This window comes from Musa acuminata, chromosome BXJ2-11 (genome assembly GCF_036884655.1).
Source record: "Musa acuminata AAA Group cultivar baxijiao chromosome BXJ2-11, Cavendish_Baxijiao_AAA, whole genome shotgun sequence".
Taxonomy (NCBI): Eukaryota; Viridiplantae; Streptophyta; class Magnoliopsida; order Zingiberales; family Musaceae; genus Musa; species Musa acuminata.
Window position 1 is genome coordinate 7,367,807 of NC_088348.1, and position 18,336 is coordinate 7,386,142.

The 18,336-nt window shown below is 40.1% G+C and overlaps 4 protein-coding genes across 4 annotated transcripts; 2 read left to right on the top strand and 2 right to left on the bottom strand.

Annotated features, from left to right (window-relative positions):
- Positions 1–36: 36 nt before the first annotated feature.
- LOC135627920 (alanine aminotransferase 2) lies at positions 37–6,196 on the bottom strand. Its single transcript, XM_065134381.1, has 15 exons — positions 5,648–6,196; positions 4,864–4,914; positions 3,995–4,045; positions 3,740–3,805; positions 3,604–3,665; positions 2,716–2,794; positions 2,531–2,635; positions 2,326–2,436; positions 1,928–2,065; positions 1,376–1,450; positions 1,093–1,213; positions 846–1,000; positions 685–759; positions 382–585; positions 37–301 (listed from the first exon to the last, which is right to left on the bottom strand). Exons 1-15 carry the CDS (start codon positions 5,804–5,806, stop codon positions 185–187), a joined length of 1,569 nt encoding a protein of 522 aa, XP_064990453.1. The 5' UTR covers positions 5,807–6,196; the 3' UTR covers positions 37–184.
- Positions 6,197–6,774: 578 nt separating this feature from the next.
- LOC135627922 (RING-H2 finger protein ATL3-like) lies at positions 6,775–10,602 on the top strand. The gene is made up of 2 exons (XM_065134383.1): positions 6,775–7,919; positions 9,742–10,602. Exon 1 carries the CDS (start codon positions 7,015–7,017, stop codon positions 7,504–7,506), a length of 492 nt encoding a protein of 163 aa, XP_064990455.1. The 5' UTR covers positions 6,775–7,014; the 3' UTR covers positions 7,507–7,919; positions 9,742–10,602.
- On the bottom strand, positions 10,251–12,838 carry LOC135627921 (RING-H2 finger protein ATL3-like). Its single transcript, XM_065134382.1, has 2 exons — positions 11,662–12,838; positions 10,251–10,390 (listed from the first exon to the last, which is right to left on the bottom strand). The coding sequence occupies exon 1, from the start codon at positions 12,492–12,494 to the stop codon at positions 11,706–11,708; it is 789 nt and encodes a 262-aa protein (XP_064990454.1). The 5' UTR covers positions 12,495–12,838; the 3' UTR covers positions 10,251–10,390; positions 11,662–11,705.
- A 711-nt stretch (positions 12,839–13,549) lies between these two features.
- On the top strand, positions 13,550–18,058 carry LOC135626219 (uncharacterized). Its single transcript, XM_065131381.1, has 5 exons — positions 13,550–13,956; positions 15,386–15,538; positions 15,615–15,756; positions 15,847–16,088; positions 17,526–18,058. The coding sequence occupies exons 1-5, from the start codon at positions 13,633–13,635 to the stop codon at positions 17,730–17,732; spliced, it is 1,068 nt and encodes a 355-aa protein (XP_064987453.1). The 5' UTR covers positions 13,550–13,632; the 3' UTR covers positions 17,733–18,058.
- Positions 18,059–18,336: the final 278 nt, after the last annotated feature.

Consider the following 18,336-nt stretch of genomic DNA (forward strand, 5'->3'; position numbering starts at 1 on the left):
CTGTCCTCTGATATCATTTGCATCTTACCTAAGAAATTCCGTAACATTTCATATTATTTAGTTTATGAGACCGAAAAGCACAAACATTCCAAGAACAAGAAGGATGTCTAGTTATTCTGCCTTGTTGCAGCACAAGAAAGCCATGGAATGGGATACTCTTACTTAGTTCTAGCGAGGTTAACCTTTAGCCACGGAACTCTTCCATGAAAGCTTCATGGAACGCCTTGAGCCGGGATATGATGGCGGGGATTTTGTCCTCCTGCGGCAGGATCGTGCATCTGACATGCCATGTTCCAGGAACCTATAAAAGAGAAGAAGACCAAGCTCAATGACACCCAAACGACAACTATTAAAGTCGAGCCGAGCTGGAAACAAGCTCACCTGCCCAAAGCCGGATCCAGGAACGACGACGATGCCGGTGGCGTCGAGAAGACGTCGAGCGTAGAATGCATCTGGTGCTGCATTAACTGCTTTGGCAGCTGCGATAGCCTTCTGCGGTAGGCGCAGGCGAGGAAAGAGATACATTGCGCCCTCTGCTTTGTTGCAGCTCACGCCCTCTAAGCTGTTGAATGCATCTTCCAATGCCTGTACTATAACACAGACGGAGAATAATCTTCAGAAACTTGAAACCAACAAGCTATTCTAACCAGGTTTGATAAGAACTAAGGATCAACACGATACGACCTTGGCACGTCTAGCTAGAGACGAAAGAATCCCATTTTTCTCCGCATTGAAAGATTCATATGATTCGTCTCCGACCTGCAGGCTCATCATCCAAGTCATTACGTATGATTGCAACCTTATAGCTGCCATAAACAAGATGGAAAGAAACTAAGAACACTCACCTTTGGTGGATTCATAACAAGACTGGCAAGGATTTGGCCGGAGATGTTGGAGCAAAGGTTTACGGATGCCACCTTGTAGATTTGTTCTCTCACTCCGGCATTAAAGCCAGTGACCTCCATGTACCCGCCCCTTTTTCCGCATTCTCCATAGTAACCTGATGCAGACAAAACAAAAGAGAGAGAAAGACAATTAGTCTTGAGAAAATACACTGAAGAATGTTCACTTGGAAAAAGAATACGTGCTTACCTTTAGAAACAGATTGAAATGATACCAAAGGGATCTCATCATCGCTATATCCCATGGATCTTGTGATCTTCTTGAAAGAGTTGAATTTCTTATCATCGACATATATATTTTCTTGATATACCTGCAACATTTTGGTGCATTGTGGCCAGGATCACTCCAATAAGGAAAATTTTATTTCTACAATCCCATCTGATACCTATTAAAATTCTGCCAAAACTTTATAAGAAAAGAACAGAATTCATGATAAGCGTGTAATGAAAATGATCTGCGACACTGAACTCACCTCATCTGCCAGAAGGACCAGCCCTTCATTCTTGCAAAAGTTGACTATCTCCCTTTGGTTTTCCTCTGCAAGAACCTGAAAACACCAGAAGATCTACTAAATGAAGAGATATATCTCAACAAAAACCTTTTCCTGATGGTACTACAAAGAGTAGTCCAAACAATCAGTAGAATAACCTAGTAAAAGTCCACCATTATCCAATGAAGAGCCTCAAGAAAAGATAAGAAATGATAATTTGGACAGTAGAGAAATTTGTGTTTGCTGTTACGGATTAGGGGATAAAAATTTGCATTTAGGGCAATGAGTCCTTGATCATGTCATTGCTGGTATAATCACAGAAACTTTCTTGGACCTCTGGCCAAAAGATAAAAGCATCATACTGTTATTAGCTTCACTGTTATTAGAATCATACAGTCTTTTTTAAATTTATTTCCTATGTTGTATGTGATATGAAATCTTTCACATGATGAGAAAAAGGAAAAAGTAAGATGCTACCCAAAAGGCATCCAGTAATGTTGCATGGTTTATAACAAAATATGAAGAGAAACAAACCTGTCCGGTGGGATTGCCTGGATTTATCACGACTAATGCCCTCACTGTGATCCCCTTGGATCGAGCATCTTCCAGTTGTTTCTTAAGCTCTGAAATCTCCAATCCCCATCCTGTTGATTCATCAAGGTAATACGGAACCTGACCATAGCAATTCTATCATTAACTAACTTTAACTAGATTACCAAAAATATAACTTGCTTCGAAAATATGAGTAATTACAAATTAAACTTTCTGACAAACATCAACAGGAATCTTATAGAGTTTGCATCACTCCATATTTGCCTATGAACCATAAAAATATAGCTTATTGAAGAAAAATTTTGGGAATGTGTTTTTCTTATCATTATAACATAGTAGAAAATATAGCAACTGATTCAAGACTATATGAATGAACATACAAGAGAGCCACCATGAAGGGCAATGGAAGCAGAATACAAAGGGTACTGAGGAATGGGGCACAAAATGCCGTCTTTCTCAGATCTTATTAACAACTGCATCATCATGTGCACCTGAAGTGAAAAAAAAAAGAGTAATCAGCATGAACAGCAATACCTCCCATCTTTATCATGTAAACAACTGAAAGATAAAAGCTCAAGCAAATACCGCAGGACTTGCTCCATCTGTTAGGAAAATATCATCTGGATTGGCAGGAAAACCATCCCGATCAGCAATTCCAGCAGCAATTGCATCTCGTAAACCTTTGATACCCTGTCTAATTAATAGTTCTTAGGACCATGCAGTGAATAGAGATGAGAATATTTCTGCAAGAAATAAAAGCATGTTCTTGCCTGACTATGGCTATATGCTCCTGTAGCCCTACCAGGAATCACATCTAAAATCTGCCATGCTCTTGCTATTGCATCAGCACTGCAGTAATGTAAATATTGCATTACGTAAATATTTTACCCATGTATCCGTACGTTAACTTAAAGCATACATCTAATGATCTGAGTTGTAAGTTGCATACCTAGGCAGAAAGCAAGTTTTACTTAATTAGTTAGTTTCCAACATGCATAGGAGGTAGGTAATAGATATCAGCCCCAGTATTTTAAAGCAGACTACCATACATAATGTTGACGCTAACAAGAACCTTAGCAAATTAGTGTTCTAGGAGAAGATTTTCTGACACGTGTAGTTCTTCAGAATTATGTGCATATCAGGTTGCACGACTTGGATATATGGTCGAATATATCCAGGAGAAGATTTTCTGACTTGTGTAGTTCAATATAAATAAAGCTGGAAATTTCATTGTGTTATACCATTGTAATAAGAGATACCTGTATTTACAAATTAGTAGAACCGGGAATTCTGCAAGATGCTACTCAAGTTGCTTGGAACAAAGAATAGCATGGTGTGAACTGTTATAGGCAGACTGACGTAAGGCAAACCACTAAAGCACTAATTTATGACTCCTGTGCACATTGAATGAACTGTTTGGAAAAAAGCAAAAAAATAATACTGCATTACTTCTGGCATAATGACTCCAGAGGGAAGTTTGTTCCATCTCAGAGAATATTCAATGGAAACAGAGACAAAATACAATAGCCATAGCCAAAGACTAAAGTTCTGGCATAGCATCGACAGCACATGACACACAAAAGGGAATGTTGCATTCCAGTGGACTTAGAATGATTTCGTAGAATATTAGTACATGCAAAAGTACTGTTCAAATATACCTGAACAAGGCGTGAGTTTCACTTTTGTCCAAAAGAGATGGATGGTCACACAGCGCAAGAACCTGAAATAGGAAAATTAAGTACCAGGGACAAACTAAAGCCAACTAAATTAGTCAAAAGAGTTGTGTACAAACACCTCACGGAAAAAGGTAACAGGCTGCTGACCAAGAGACTGAGGATTCCCAATATTGCAGTACAGTATCTGCCAATTCAATTTGGAAATTTCAACGATATTAAGAGAAAACAAATTAACAAGTACTAAACAAAAAATTAGAATAAGAATCACTCCATAACAATATAAATAGAAAAACATCAAATGTATTGGAGATTAAGATGAAATCATGCTGAATATTTATAAATGAATAACACGGGGACTGAAAATTATGCGCACCTCATCGAAGGGATGGGACCCTGGTTTGTCTTGCAGCTCCTGTTGTAAGCGCTGGAATTGGAACGAGAAACAGATACATCAGTTCTTTAGGCAATATAATTGCAGCAGATCAACATACTTCACGGATTATCATCTGCACCATGTCCTTGTCGAGATTCATCTTTAGAATTGAATATAATAGCAAATTGTCCTAGTATAAGTGTGTTCTGACCACCACAACATAAGAGAGAAATTTTGAAACCAATTTAAGCCACTTTGTCAAAAATAAATTATGCATCGTGTTTGCTACAAATATGCCAATATCACAAATCAACTCAAATGCCATTGTCCACCTTAGCTTGTTTTTAGAAGACCAAGCGGGTTATGGTCCTAGCTCAAGGAAAGTTTAATGTTTAGTCAGATAAAGGTCTAGTAGCATTACATGCAAAAGTGAACAACCCTACCGAAACAAGTATCATTTCTTTCTGCATATATAATTTAAAACGCCACTAATACGAGAGTTTAAAGAAACTAGAAGGTAATCATCAAGAATCTCCCATCAACAAATGATGGATGGTTGCACATACAACGTCATGTATAAGTTAATGACCTTCATCGTGACAAAATCTACTCAGGTATTATTAAATGGCAAGACATCGGAATGCATAGTTGTTTGCTAAAGTAGAAACAAAACAGGCATTCAGGAGGCCTTCGAAATGTCATCAAGCAACCGGAAGGAAGATATGGCAAAAGCTGTATGCTCGGTCGCCCAAATTCATCATACGATTACAGAAATGAGATAGCATAATACATACAACACTATCTTTTATTTATGACTAGGAAAAAAATAAGTGAAGATATGGAATGAACATCAAAGAGAAATGAAGTACCTGCGCATGGCTAACAATCTCACCACGAACAGCATACTCACATTTTAAAACCTGAAATAAAAGAAATATATGACTTGATTTATGTTACCGAGACACATACCACCTATTAAAAGTTGCAAACTGCAAAGTATAACCATCCAGAGAGCAAAAGGTATAGACAAATTTTAACATGGAGATTGCAAAATGTGTGGGCATTATCACATGAGTACATCTAAAGATAATAATAATAACCTGTAACTGCTGCTGCAGTTCGCACTCACATCAGTCAAAAACCAAAGAAAGAGAGATAATAAATAACCTGCTATTGCTACTGCAGTGGAACCAAAAATTTCTTAAACAACAGAAGGAATAGATTAATAAAATCCACCAAATGGGAAGCACAGATCACTTTCGCACTCGCATCAAACATCTGAAGAAACACCTACAGTTGTTGCGTATCACTTTTGAGTCGAGGAGTTGAACAGTAACACAGTGAACAGCCAGAAGCAACCAAAGAACGAGGTCCTGCCATACCACTTACAAGAGGAGGAGAATCTTGTGGGTGTTGGAGGGGGTGGAGGGCCTCATCAAACAGAAGAGTCCACTTAAGGGAATAGTCAAAGCTGACTCTTTTAGAACCACAATAACAAGCAGTTCACTCGAAAAATCATAACACAAAACCAACTTTACCTAACCAGCACGAAAACTGGGCGACGATCAAATTTTAGCTGCGAAATCGACGGATGAAGTGATCGAATCGACTCAAGAAGGCATCTTTACCGATCAAATCGACGAAATAACCAACCTTTGGGTTGATCGTGTCGACAGTGACAACACCAGCAGCGGGATCCATGGCGGCGGCGGCGGGGGGTGAAGAACAGAGGAAAGCAGAAGGCGGAGACCGCGAGGCGAGGAGCGAACCAAAGAGCAGCCTTTTCGCTCTCTCAGTGGCAAATCGACGCATTTTAAGGACTCCGCCCTCCGCACACTTGCCCTCCCTCCCGCTTGTAAGAGTCCCGCCCACAGAATAACCATCAAACCAAACAAAAAGGTGGCACCAAGAATTGTTTGATTTACCCGAGAGGATGAGCGTTCCAAGAACGCCCACAGAGTCTAAAGTGGTATCTTTACGCGAGAACAAACGGGCACGCCAAGTGTTGGCTAAAATGCCAACAAGTCCCGATACTTTAATTACCTGCACTGGTTCAGCTCTTTGTGCACTGTCTACCCAGCCCTAGATTTTGGGGCAAAAGCTACATGGCCAGTCTGCAACTCGAGTCGGTGATCTGCCTGCTCTGTAAACCTATCGCATTGGATCAACAATGCAGGTTGACGTTGGAGCTCTCCCCGGGTTATCTTCCAGCCCTAGATCGGCCCAAAGTTGCATGGACAATCTGCAATGATCTGCTTGCTTTGTAAACCTATCAGATTGGAGGAATCAATAATAGTAGATGTCTGTGGATTATTATTATTATTTGATCTTAAAATAAGTAATAATAGCAATCTATTGTTCATTCTTAGGAAGATCCAAATAATAAGTAGTAAAAGGAAAATAGGGTGTCATCTGCTGCTCATTTTCAGGGAGCTGCAACCAAACAGATGTTAGTGATGCTCACATAAACAAATGTCATCACAATCACCACCATGAAACTTTGCTGATGCTACAAAGACCATAGTTGTACCTGTTTGACCAACCCATCATGGAAGGAAGTGCATTAGCTCCACTTACCAAACAATGCCACTTCCAACCAATCTCTCTCCACATCACTATTTTCTTCCATTAAATTTCCTCTATTTCCTGCACAGTGTGAGGTACAAAGATGTCATTTCACTATATTAGATTTAATTATAGTTATAATATTAAAGTTATATTTATTCCAACTGATATTTATATTACTTGTCTTTGATACCTTTCTTCTAACGAATGATAGATTTATAGAAAATTAAAGAAAAATAATCTCTCTCTCTCTCTCTCTCTCTCTCTCTCTCTCGAGTGACAGTATATGAGACGACGACACACACGCAGGACTTGCACTTCCTCATATCATCCTCCTTCCATTGCTCTGCTGATTCTCTCAAAAAGAGACTGCTTTACTTGCCATTTCTGTCATTACTGAGCTCCTTCGAAACTACAATTTGCGCAGGAATCTTACGAGGAGAGTCACAAGACGGATGTCCGGAACAGAGCAGTCGACGGGAGGCGTTGGACGGTTGTCCCCGATGACGACCACCGGGATCATGGTCGCAGCGGTGGTCGCCTTCTTCGTGCTCTTTGTCCTCGCCTTCTTCCTGTACCTCCGCGCCAAGTGCTACTGGGGCGCCATCCCCGTCTCCGCTGGCACCCGCTTGGCCTCCTTCGCCGCCACGCGGCCGGGTGGCCTCGACGCTGCTGCCGTCGCGGCGCTTCCTTCGGTGGTGGTCTCCGCTGGGGCCTTGAAGGAGAGCCTGGAGTGCGCGGTCTGCATCTGCGAGCTGTCAGAGGGCGACGCCGCACGGTTGCTGCCCAAGTGCGGCCACGCCTTCCATCTCGAGTGCATCGACATGTGGTTCTGCTCCCACTCCACCTGCCCGCTCTGCCGGACCTCGGCGGAGCTCGTGAAGCCCGAGAGTGCTGTTCCCGGCGCTGAATCGGTTCCCGGCGATAGTCACTCCGTCGAACCGTAGCTGAATTCTGCGGCAAATGTGCTGTCTTACACGTCAGAGGGTCGGGTCGCCAGTGGAAGTTTCGGCGGACCGGAAGGGAGCTCGAGCACTTCTGGCTCTTCTTATGTGAGGTCAGAGGACGCATTGGTGACTGAGATGCCGAGGACAGCGGTGGATGGCTTCCAAACTCCGTGCTCGCCATTGCCTGTGGAGAGGACTCCTGAGGAAGAGATCAGGTCGCCGACAACACCAGCGTTGAGGTCATTGCGGAGGCTTCTGATCCGTGGTAGCAGGATGGCTGATGCTTCCTGTAGTCCTCGAAGATGTGATATCGAGCAGGGAAGACGTCCGCCGAGTCCTAAAACAGCGACGAGTTCATGAAAGGCGGCCTGATGCAGAAAAAGAGCGTTCTTCCCCCACTGGAACAACTGAAGGTTTAGCATCTAAATTTCCACTAGATTTGTACAGGATTTAGTGCATATTAAGTGTTTGCAGCTGAGGATTCTTTTCGTGTTTACTTTTGTATGTTGTTTTGTTTATTTACTTCAATCCATGTTGAAAGTTTAAAATTTGGGTTTTCTGCCTAACAAGATCTTTGCTATCTATTGCTCACTAATTCTATTTGTTCCTTCCTGCATCGTTACCGATCTTAGTTCTGCAATATTATTGAATCTTGTCGATTGTACACTGGGAAGATGAATTTGGTTCTCTTGCTCTGTTGTGGCTTTTGTGGATTGTTGACTGATCACTGTTCTTGCCCAGAATGCTCCTGAAATCTACAAAAGTCTAGCAGTCTTTGTTTCACTGCATCTTACAACCATCAAGTTCATGTTTCAACTTAGATATGGAATATGCTTCTGCAAAAATAGACTTAGATTTTTTATGTGTGTAAGCCAAATTATACTGCTGGGTTTGAATCAAACGTTAGTACTTGTTCGTGTTCTGATTTCTGGTGAATCCGAATTGCACGTCGCCGGGAATGCTAAAGGTCGATTTTGAACCAGGAGAGAATTGTTCTGATGCTCTAACTTGCATATGTAATTTATGTAAAAGCCATAGAATTAGTCCGAACTCTGTAGCTAATTTTTTTATCTCTGTGGAAATACATTGAACTACTGTTTGATAGTATAAATCAAACTAATCGAAATCGCAAACAAGAATGAAAGAGATAAGTAGCTTGAATGAGACTTGACAATCGGATAAGGAAGGCGAGAGGGATATGTAAGCAAGGGACCCTTCTTTCCTCATTACTGGTACTTCAATTGATCTGGATAATGGATAGGAACTGGAAGCATTCATTGCGAAATCAGCTCCTTTAGGAAAATGTGCATCCATCTTTTAGTTTTGCATCTGAGAGGTGTTTGGTCTTCAGAGATGACTGCTGCTTGATGTTAATTCTGAGACAACCGCCATTTAGCAAATGTAAACAGTTCTATCATAGTTAGCTCACTTATTCTCATTAGCATATTACATGATTTGATGTTGATCGGTTGCCGCGGATGGTTTCTGTCTGATGATTTTTCGCTTTCATGGCTGATGTTGCGTGAACCTAATTTCTGTAGTCATCCGTTGAGCAACCAATCTTCATCACCAGTTGTAGATACTGCTGCAGGTAGGAGGGAGGCTGGTGATGGCTTCTTCTATCGACAATGACTGTCGTCTTTGCTTCTTTGTTTGTAGCGAACCTCCTTATTCCTTTTTCCTATGAAATTCCTAGGATCTTTATGGGTGCAGCCCTTAGTAAAGGGTATGTGGCCGCGGTCTAACTGCTCTTTATCGCTCGTCGTAGTGGTCTTCGTATTTTCGACTCATTGTTCAGCTCTTGTCTTCGTTTATCCGATTGCAGCTTGTTTCGCTTCATCATTTTGTCTAATTCATTCAGCAGCTATCAGACTTGTATCATTTGGTTACATCAATTGTTCAGATTCTTTTTGCTCAACCGAGTCTGCTACAAGTTCTTGATTAGCGGCATTGCAAATTCTTGATTAGCTGCATTTTCACAATTGGCCACAAACATTTTTCCAACTTGTGCTTTTAAGATCTGATGCATGCTTATGCCTGATCTGGACAATGAACAAGCACCTTTTTCTTATCCAAACTGCTTTAGATCACAGATTGCTGTTCTCTTAAACCCTTAGCTTTCTGAATTAGCATGTTGTGTTCCAAAATTCTTGCTCCTTTTCCTCTTTCTAGAAATCTAATACATTCCAATTGTACTTGTGTATGAGCAACTGACATCATTGTTCTCGTGTGCAGATTCTCATATGTTTCTGAAGCTCTCTCAGATTCTTCTGTGCCAACGGGGGGATTAAGATGGAAGATGTATGTCCACTCTGAAGCAGAATCTGTTCCCACCTAAAAAAGGTGTTCCATTCTCTCCAAGATATCACTCTTGGAATATATCCAAAGTGAATGCTGAGGAATGTAGGTCCACTTGCAACACATGAGCTGGAGGACATATCCAGGGAAAAGAAAGATAAGAATTTGCTGTCTCCCGACAGTGACTGTTCTGTGTTGCAGAGAGAGAGAGAGAGGCACTCGAGCAGTGCAGAAGATTACAGTCTCTTGATGATAGAAACTTCACCATGCACCATGTGTATGGCAAGTTCATGAACTCCACAACCTTGCAGCAAAATATCTCCAGTGGAAGTAGACATCTCCAGAAAGACCAAAAACAAAGGACAAGCACAGAGCAGGGAAACATCTCTCGAGTGTCTTGTTGAAGCACAGAGCACAAGAACTGGTCCAGATCAAAAGAGGCTCCTCCCAAATTGGTGCCCACTGACAAAGATCTCTCTTTCAGTGGGCAACAGTCCATTCCCTCCCAGGGAACACTGCAAGATGGGCATGGAAGGCAGCTGCCCACCATTAAGTTCATTCTTGACCAAGGATTCGATTCATCTGACTGAAACCAGACGGGAAATTGTGTTAGTGTTTTCTAAGAAATTACAAATAGTTATTGCTTAATAATGAGACATTGAGGTTTCTGTAAGATCTGTGTTTATTTTACTTGAAGAAATAGTAGATGAGAGTTTCTACATTGCCTATGTTTTTAGTTAGGAATTAAGTGATCATCTGACATTTCTCATTTTCAAGGAGTGAAATCATTCTTTCATATGTGATTCGGCATGATTTCTAAATCTTATTCTTTCTATTTTTGTTAATTGGGTTGGAATTTTTTTTTTTGTTTTGAGTTTTTACACCAACAAATTGTCAGCTACAAAGAGAAAGAACATAAAATATTGTGAGTTGTTTTGGAAAAACACATCAATTTCCAATGTTTTGAATCACAGAAATAATCCATTCGACCTATTTATCCTAATCAAATTGATTATTTTTTTTCTAATATTCATAAGTAATTTTATGTTCTACAAATGGGATATATATATATATATATATATATATATATATATATATATATAATATAGTGAGAAAAAAAACTTGATGTATGTCACTTTAGTTAATCTTTATTAATTGACTTTTATTTTACTATTAGAGTGACATTAATATCCTTTACAAGTCCAAATAATGGTAAGAATTCTAAGAGTCCTTTATTTATATATATATATACATTAAATTATAAATAATAATTTATTTAACCATGAGATATATGTTATATACTACAATTTGTATGGGCAAATATGCTAATTTCTAAGTTTTTGCAAGGATAGATATGTAAAACTGTCTAAACTAAATTCTAAATGTGAAGAAAGAAATTACTATTTACAATCTTATTTAAATTTTTTTAATATTTCAAAACTATTTTTTCTAAATGAATGTAAATTATTTTTTTCTCTCTCTCTCGTGACGAGCAAAGTTTGGATAATAAATGAGTAATGTCATGACAACCCATGTCGATAATAAATGATATCATTTTCAACTGCACTTACAACAAGCATCGAGGGGTTATTATTTACGCGTCGATAACAAACGAAGAGATAATAATTATAATAGTAAAAAAATAATATTTTAACTGTAATTGTAAAAAAAAAAAACATTTATTATTTTTTAAAGCGATAGTAAAAGTAGAAAAAGTTCGTAAACAGTAAGCTTCGATGAACAATGAAACTCCAATTCAGAAATCTCAACGTGATTGAGCTAAATCAACAAAATAACACAAAAATCACATCAGAAATAATCATCTTCTCCACGAATTCCTTTCTATACAAATCTTACTGTATTCCATGTGCTAAATCTTCATCTGCGTCATTTTAGCTCATTCATGAACTCGGCGGCGGCTTGGGGACCGGAAGACATCCCTGCTCGACATCACCAGCCATCCTGCTTCCGCAGCTCAGAAGCCTTCGCAGCGATCTCAACGCTGCTGCCGTCGGCGACCTGAGGTCTTCCTCAGGGAGCCTACTCGGAGCTTGGAACCCATCCACTTCTCCCCTTGTTATCTCTATCGCCAATGCCCCCTCCAACCTGCTTGCAGAAGAGACTGAAGCAGAGCCCGAGCCTCCAACACTGGCCCGAGACAAATTCGCCGGGGAGTGAGACGATGACCCCCCCGCACGCGCATCGGAAGCAATGGCTGCGGTGCTGTTATCAGCGGTCTCGGGCTCGTGGAGCACGACCGGGCTCCGGCAGAGCGGACAGGTGGAGTGGGAGTAGAACCACATGTCGATGCACTCCCGGTGGAAGGCATGGTTGCATTTGGGCAGCAGGCGCGTGGCCTCGCCTTCCGCCAGCTTGCAGAGGCAGACGGCGCACTCCACGGCCTCCTCGAAGTCCTCGGGTCGGAACGACACCGACGGGAGCGCCTCGATGACGGCCGCATCGAGGCCGCGTTGCTGCGGGCCGGCGGCAGGCTCCGCGACGAAGACCAGGCGGGCGCGGCCGCGGCCGGAGACTGGGTTGGCGCCGTTCCACCGCTTGGCGTTGAGGTACAGAACGAACACAAAGATCAAGAGTATGAAGATGACGAGCACTGCTGCGACCATGAACCCGGTGGTCGTCGCCAGCGACAGCCCACCGACGACGGCCGTCGACTGCACCGTATCGGACATCGTGCTTCGTCTTCGATCGACGGAACAGGAGGAAGAAGCTTGTACGAATCAAGAAGAGACGAATGGGGGTCGTGAGGCTTGGCATAGTGTGGATAAGTAGGCAAAGGAGGAAGTAACCCAACCGGAGCATGTGGGTGTAGGTGGGAAGGTCTGACCTCGCAGTCGCGGCCGCCGCAAGGTACATGAACGGGAAAGCCGGTGGGCGATTTCCTGCTTGTCCTGTGTGCGGTCAATGAGACATGTGACGGTTGGTGTCCTTTGACCAACACCCTGTATCATCCGACATGTACATCTCTGACTCCAGAGTTCATACAGTGGCATCTGTGACTGGAAGAAGATGAGCACAAGCTCGTCAACTTCATCAAGCTTTTATGGTACTGACAAAATCGGAGAATGACTCCTTCGAGCTTCCAAGCTTCTTGGCTTGTTCTCCTCGATTCTGCAGAACCTGCCCTGATCAAATTGTGCACTTTATATTTCGAGCTTTTGATGATTGTGTTTCTTGATATTTGAAGTCATTATGAATATGCTCGAATATCATTTGTCATTGGATTAATAGTGATTGGACTATGTAAAAATAAATTATTATTTTTAAATTTTTTTATGAACGATATACTATCGATAATATATTTTAGAAGAATATTTACTACTTAAAATACATAATAATTTTCTTAAAATTATAATATCTAATCACATATAATTTTTTTCTCATAATTCAGGTGTGATTAGTGTGCCCAATTAGATAAGAATATTTCTTTTTATTTTTTTTTCAAGATGATCAGAATATCCCTTGTAAAAGTAAATTTGTTACTTTAAATCAAAATGAAATTATATATTATTTTTAAAAGAATATATTTTAAGCTTTTAGATGCAAGCAATTGTTTCTCTAATAGTCGATTCGGACATTTAAGATCCTCAATTTATGCCATTGTTGTTAATGTTAATCTAAAACGTTAGATTAATACATTTTTAATAACAGTTAAATTTATTTTGTTTGTATTTAAAATATAAAATATAGAAAATACATATATCATCGAATCAAAAGAGGAAAGGAAGAAGGGAGATTCGTTTCTTTCGTTGCGGAGGAGCAACTTCGAGACCAAACGCAGACGCTCCGACCTCCTCTCCCGACTCCATCATGGAGCCTAACCCTAAACCTAATCACGGGATCTCCGCCTACTACCAGACGCGGGCGGAGCACCACGCCATCATCAGCGGCGACTGGCTGTCACAGGCCCAGGCTGCGGCCGCCGCTGGTCACCCTCCCGAGGGACCGCCTGCCTCGGCCGCCGCCTCGAAGCCCTTCAGCGTCATCGATGAGTTCAACCACTGGCGTAGGAAGCCCGACCTCGCCGAGGCCGTCGCCGCCATCATGGCCCTCGTCGCCGGTATCCGCTCCAGCGACGCGACCACCATGATGGAGCTCGAGATTGAACTTAAGAAGGCGTCAGACGCGCTTAAGGTTCGACATCCGCCCCTCTCTTCAGTTTATGAACCATTTTTTTGGTTTCTTTTCACTATCTTTGGAGTTTCGCTACAAAATTTGGTCGGGATGGTTGATTTGATTCATAGAACTCTCGCCGGTTTTCGGATAATTATGATAACCGTTCGCTATATGTTAATGCTGATATATAATTCGCTTGTAAATGTGGAAGTGGGATCAGTGCTGATATATGATTCGCTTATAAGCCGTCCTGCTTTATGTTTTCTTCCTATTCACCCATTTTTGTACTTCTTTTGCTAGATTGTGCATGTCTGGAATTCTTGAATCGTATAATGAGTACCTGTTGGAACAATTTCTGATAGCCTAGTCATGACTTCCACGCAATCATGTGGAATTGAAAGGCCTACTTTAGATTTTGCTTTAGGTGTAAAATTACAATAAAAAGAGTAAATAAATGGCCGATCTATATAGTATTCACTATTCAGGACGCTATGAAAAAGATTGAAAACAGATTATCGAACAAGTAGATGCACCGCATTTGGTACCAGTTGACTCAGGCTCAAGTTCCATTTAGGTTTATATTTACTGTAGTTCATGTGTAGGGTTAGGTCATCTTAAGTCTATGATTAGGAAGTCATCCCACCATCTCTCTCGAATATATTCTTTTGTTTATTATTATGATGTGTAACAAGGTTCCTAGTTAGGAATGTAACGTGAAGAACTTTAGATGACAACCAACCATAAGGCACTTAAGATGTTACAGAATATTGTCCTTTATAATATTTGAGATATGCATGAAACTTCAAAGAATTTTTTCTATCAAGATTTAGCTCAAAATAAATTGAGGGTATTTACTACTAGAGATTGTAGTTGACTAAATTCTTTATCTAGGAAAAACCTTAGTTTAGACTAATTCATGGCCAAGGATTATATAGATGTTCATATAATCTGAGTACGAGATTAGTGGTGACAGTGATTTTGGATACCTGATCCAATAAGTTTAAGATTTGATGGAGGTAAAGTTAAGAATGTAGGAGTTGAACTTTGCCTGGTTCAGTTTTTCTTTTTTTTCTTTTTTGTTATTCTTGTGGCATCTTTTGTCATAATTTTATGGAGTCTTCCAAAATTGCTTTAGCAGTTAGCTTGCCATTTTTTTGGTTGATATTCTCGTAGCTTATTTTTTGCTTGTTCTTCCTAAAAGGATTACCAAAATTTCCAGATATGGAGCATGTATGTCGAGCAAGAAGCAGACATTTTTATGTACATATAAATACTCATGGTTTTAGAATGATAAATCAATGGACACAGATTTTTTTTTTCTGAGTAACTTGGCGACAAAATGCTTAATTTTCTTCTCACTTTGCCTAATTTAAATTGTAATTGTTGTTGGTTTCATTGCAGTATCTCTTGACATTGAATTTTACCAAACTACATGCTTATTTTACAGTCGTGGGACACAACTTCTATATCATTATCAGCTGGTTGTGATCTGTTCATGCGGTACGTAACCCGAACTTCCGCTCTTGAATATGATGACTTTCATGCTGCAAAGCTTCGGTTGATTGAGCGAGGGGAGAAATTTGGAGAGATTTCCTTGAAGGTACATGATTTCTATGTGTTGTCTTCTATTTTAATCCTTGCTCAGTTGAAGCTTAATTTGACATGAACCTTGCAAGGCACGCCGGACGATTGCAATGCTTGGTCAAGATTTTATATTTGATGGTTGCACAATTTTAGTTCATGGCTTTTCAAGAGTAGTCTTGGAAGTTCTGAAGCTGGCAGCATCAAATAGAAAACTCTTCAGAGTCTTTTGCACAGGTCCATCTCGAAGAAGCATTTTGACTATATGATTATTCACTGGAAGCCTTAACTTCAACAAAAGAAATTCACATGTTTGTTCTGTTTCAGAGGGAAGGCCGGATAAAACAGGATTAAGGTTATCGAAAGAACTTGCAACACTAGGAATTCCTGTTAAGCTTCTAATTGATTCAGCGGTGGCCTATGCAATGGATGAGGTTGACATGGTACTTGTTGGGGCTGATGGAGTTGTTGAAAGTGGTGGCATTATCAACATGATGGGAACATATCAAACTGCATTAGTTGCTCACAGCATGAACAAACCTGTTTATGTGGCTGCTGAAAGTTACAAGGTCTGTTTTTCATCTATATCAACTTTTTAATTTTTTTATGACCAGTAATTGCATACTTCAAGTTGAAACCAGGTCTTGGTTTTTTTCATATTTTGGTTTCCTGATTATACTAAATTGCTTTTGTCAAACAACTGTACGTTTTCCCACTATAATGTTGGATATAAGCAAGATAGAACGAACTATTCTGGAGTTAGAAATGGGATACCAAACATTTTATAATGTATGATGCTTATGTTGAGGACTAGATGGTCAAATTTGGAGCCATACTTGTGCTTTCCTAATTGTGTCATGTGTAAAAGCTCTAGTCATACCCCACGCTTTTCATGATCAAGGTACCAGGACAGTTTCAAATGTTGTACATAAATAATATGGATTTTCTTGAAGGTTATAATTGTGGATGTTTGTGAAGAATTTATGATATACGAATGTTCATCTTCCACTCCATGTTGGAGTGGACATCATTGGGATTTAGCTTGCGGTTGTCATTTTCCTGTGTATTACACAGGAATATAGGAAAATTTGTTTCTGTGGCTTTTATATATTATCGAATTTTCAATTGTTGTGTGAAGTCTTGAAGTTTCCTCCTGTGTTAGACCACTTATCTAGATTACTGGGTATGTTATGTTTCTTCATCTCTAAGTAATTAGCTTTATAAGGACGGTTTTTGGATAGCTCTGTTTTCATTCTCGTGGTTGTTAATTTCTTACAGATCTCAATGACAACAAAAGATCCATATAGTTGACCTCAGATAGTTGGGACTTACGGTTTTATTATTATTGTTGTTGATGATTGTTAATTTCTTAAAATGTTTTCAGGTTTTTTTTACTTTATAGTACAAGTGAAGAGCATTTAAGGAATATAATTGAGTAAAAGGAAAGATTATTGCATGCCTAGTGCAAACTAGCTTATGCTAAAAAATTTTGGCTTCGTAACTCCATTTAACTTCTGCTGTTGCAAATTACACGAAACTCTTATTCTAGTTAGTAGAAATTTATATTTATGTAAACCTACTGGTGTACTGGGATATGGGGTACTATAAACCAAGTTCTGTTCCCACCAACATAGGAGAGGAGTTGCTCCAATGTGGTACCTAATATGATAATTAAATGACCTTTTTATTTTCATTTCTATAATTTCAGACCACATGGTAGAAGGATCCATGTCTGTTTGTTCTAGTGATCATACAAAGACTTCCATTTTGTTGGAAAGCAAATAAGTAATTTCTCATGCTTCTTTTTTTTTTAATTTCCAAGTGACATTAATTACTCTTTTGAAGACTCTTAAGTGGTTATATTATTTAATCTTCTTTATTATTTAAAGGATGCCAATTAGTTTCTTTTCCCTCCTTTCTTGACATTAAATTAGAAATCGTGTTCTTCCAAGGTGACAAAAACATTGCTGAACTTTTTTTTTTTTTTTGGTTATGATGATGTGCAGTTTGCGCGGTTATATCCCTTGGATCAGAAGGACCTAGAACCTGCTCTGCGCCCGATAGAATTTGGTGTTCCCATCCCAGCAGGTGTTGAGATCGAAAAATCCGCAAGGGATTACACCCCACCTCAGTACCTTACGCTGCTTTTCACTGACCTCGGAGTTCTGACACCGTCTGTCGTGAGCGATGAACTTATTCAACTATACCTCTGACTTCTGCTCAATTGATTATTTGGTTGAGCTAAGCCTAAGCAATAATACTTCAAGCTGCTGAAGAAAAGGGCAAATCTACCTGTTCATCCTCCAATTAACTATAGTAACTTCACTGGGAATGCAGGTTTAAAGACTCCTATATGCTCTTTCTGAGCAAAAGGAGATTCACTGATTTTATAGTTCCAAGTTTTGAATTTTTGTTTTCTTCAGCATTCATGCCATTATGATAACTTGTTGCCTGTTGTGACTTCATGATGGTAGAAATTGAGAATAATTTGTGGAAATGCTTCTGAGAAATGCAAAACTAATTCTTTCTTGAAGCATTACATTAAATTGCCTGTATAGATGTTCCTCTCTCCCCTCAGAAGACACCTTCGAGGTCTTCAATTAGTCTCTGCATCCCTCTAAATTGGCAGCAACAAGGGCCCGTAGATGGACCAGACACAATGCCTTTGAAAGAAGGAATGTTGGACGGCGAAGCTCAAGGGGCGAGCGGCTCGTTCTAACTTCACATTCACGGTGGTGGACGCAAAGCTTAGATCAAAGGCTTCCCCAAAGAGATGTATGTCTGTCTGAGGAGATATTCCCCGTGAATACTGCTCCC

Bases quoted from the DNA above. Each gene is read 5' to 3' on its own strand.
- LOC135627920 (XM_065134381.1), bottom strand. From the start codon at position 5,806: ATGCGTCGATTTGCCACTGAGAGAGCGAAAAGGCTGCTCTTTGGTTCG. The intron at 4,046-4,863 runs GTACTTCATTTC...TTCCAATTCCAG, and splicing joins AGATTGTTAGCCATGCGCAG to CGCTTACAACAGGAGCTGCA. The intron at 1,214-1,375 runs GTGAGTTCAGTG...AAAATGTTGCAG, and splicing joins TGGTCCTTCTGGCAGATGAG to GTATATCAAGAAAATATATA.
- LOC135627922 (XM_065134383.1), top strand. From the start codon at position 7,015: ATGTCCGGAACAGAGCAGTCGACGGGAGGCGTTGGACGGTTGTCCCCG.
- LOC135627921 (XM_065134382.1), bottom strand. From the start codon at position 12,494: ATGTCCGATACGGTGCAGTCGACGGCCGTCGTCGGTGGGCTGTCGCTG.
- LOC135626219 (XM_065131381.1), top strand. From the start codon at position 13,633: ATGGAGCCTAACCCTAAACCTAATCACGGGATCTCCGCCTACTACCAG. The intron at 15,539-15,614 runs GTACATGATTTC...GAACCTTGCAAG, and splicing joins TTGGAGAGATTTCCTTGAAG to GCACGCCGGACGATTGCAAT. The intron at 15,757-15,846 runs GTCCATCTCGAA...GTTCTGTTTCAG, and splicing joins CTTCAGAGTCTTTTGCACAG to AGGGAAGGCCGGATAAAACA.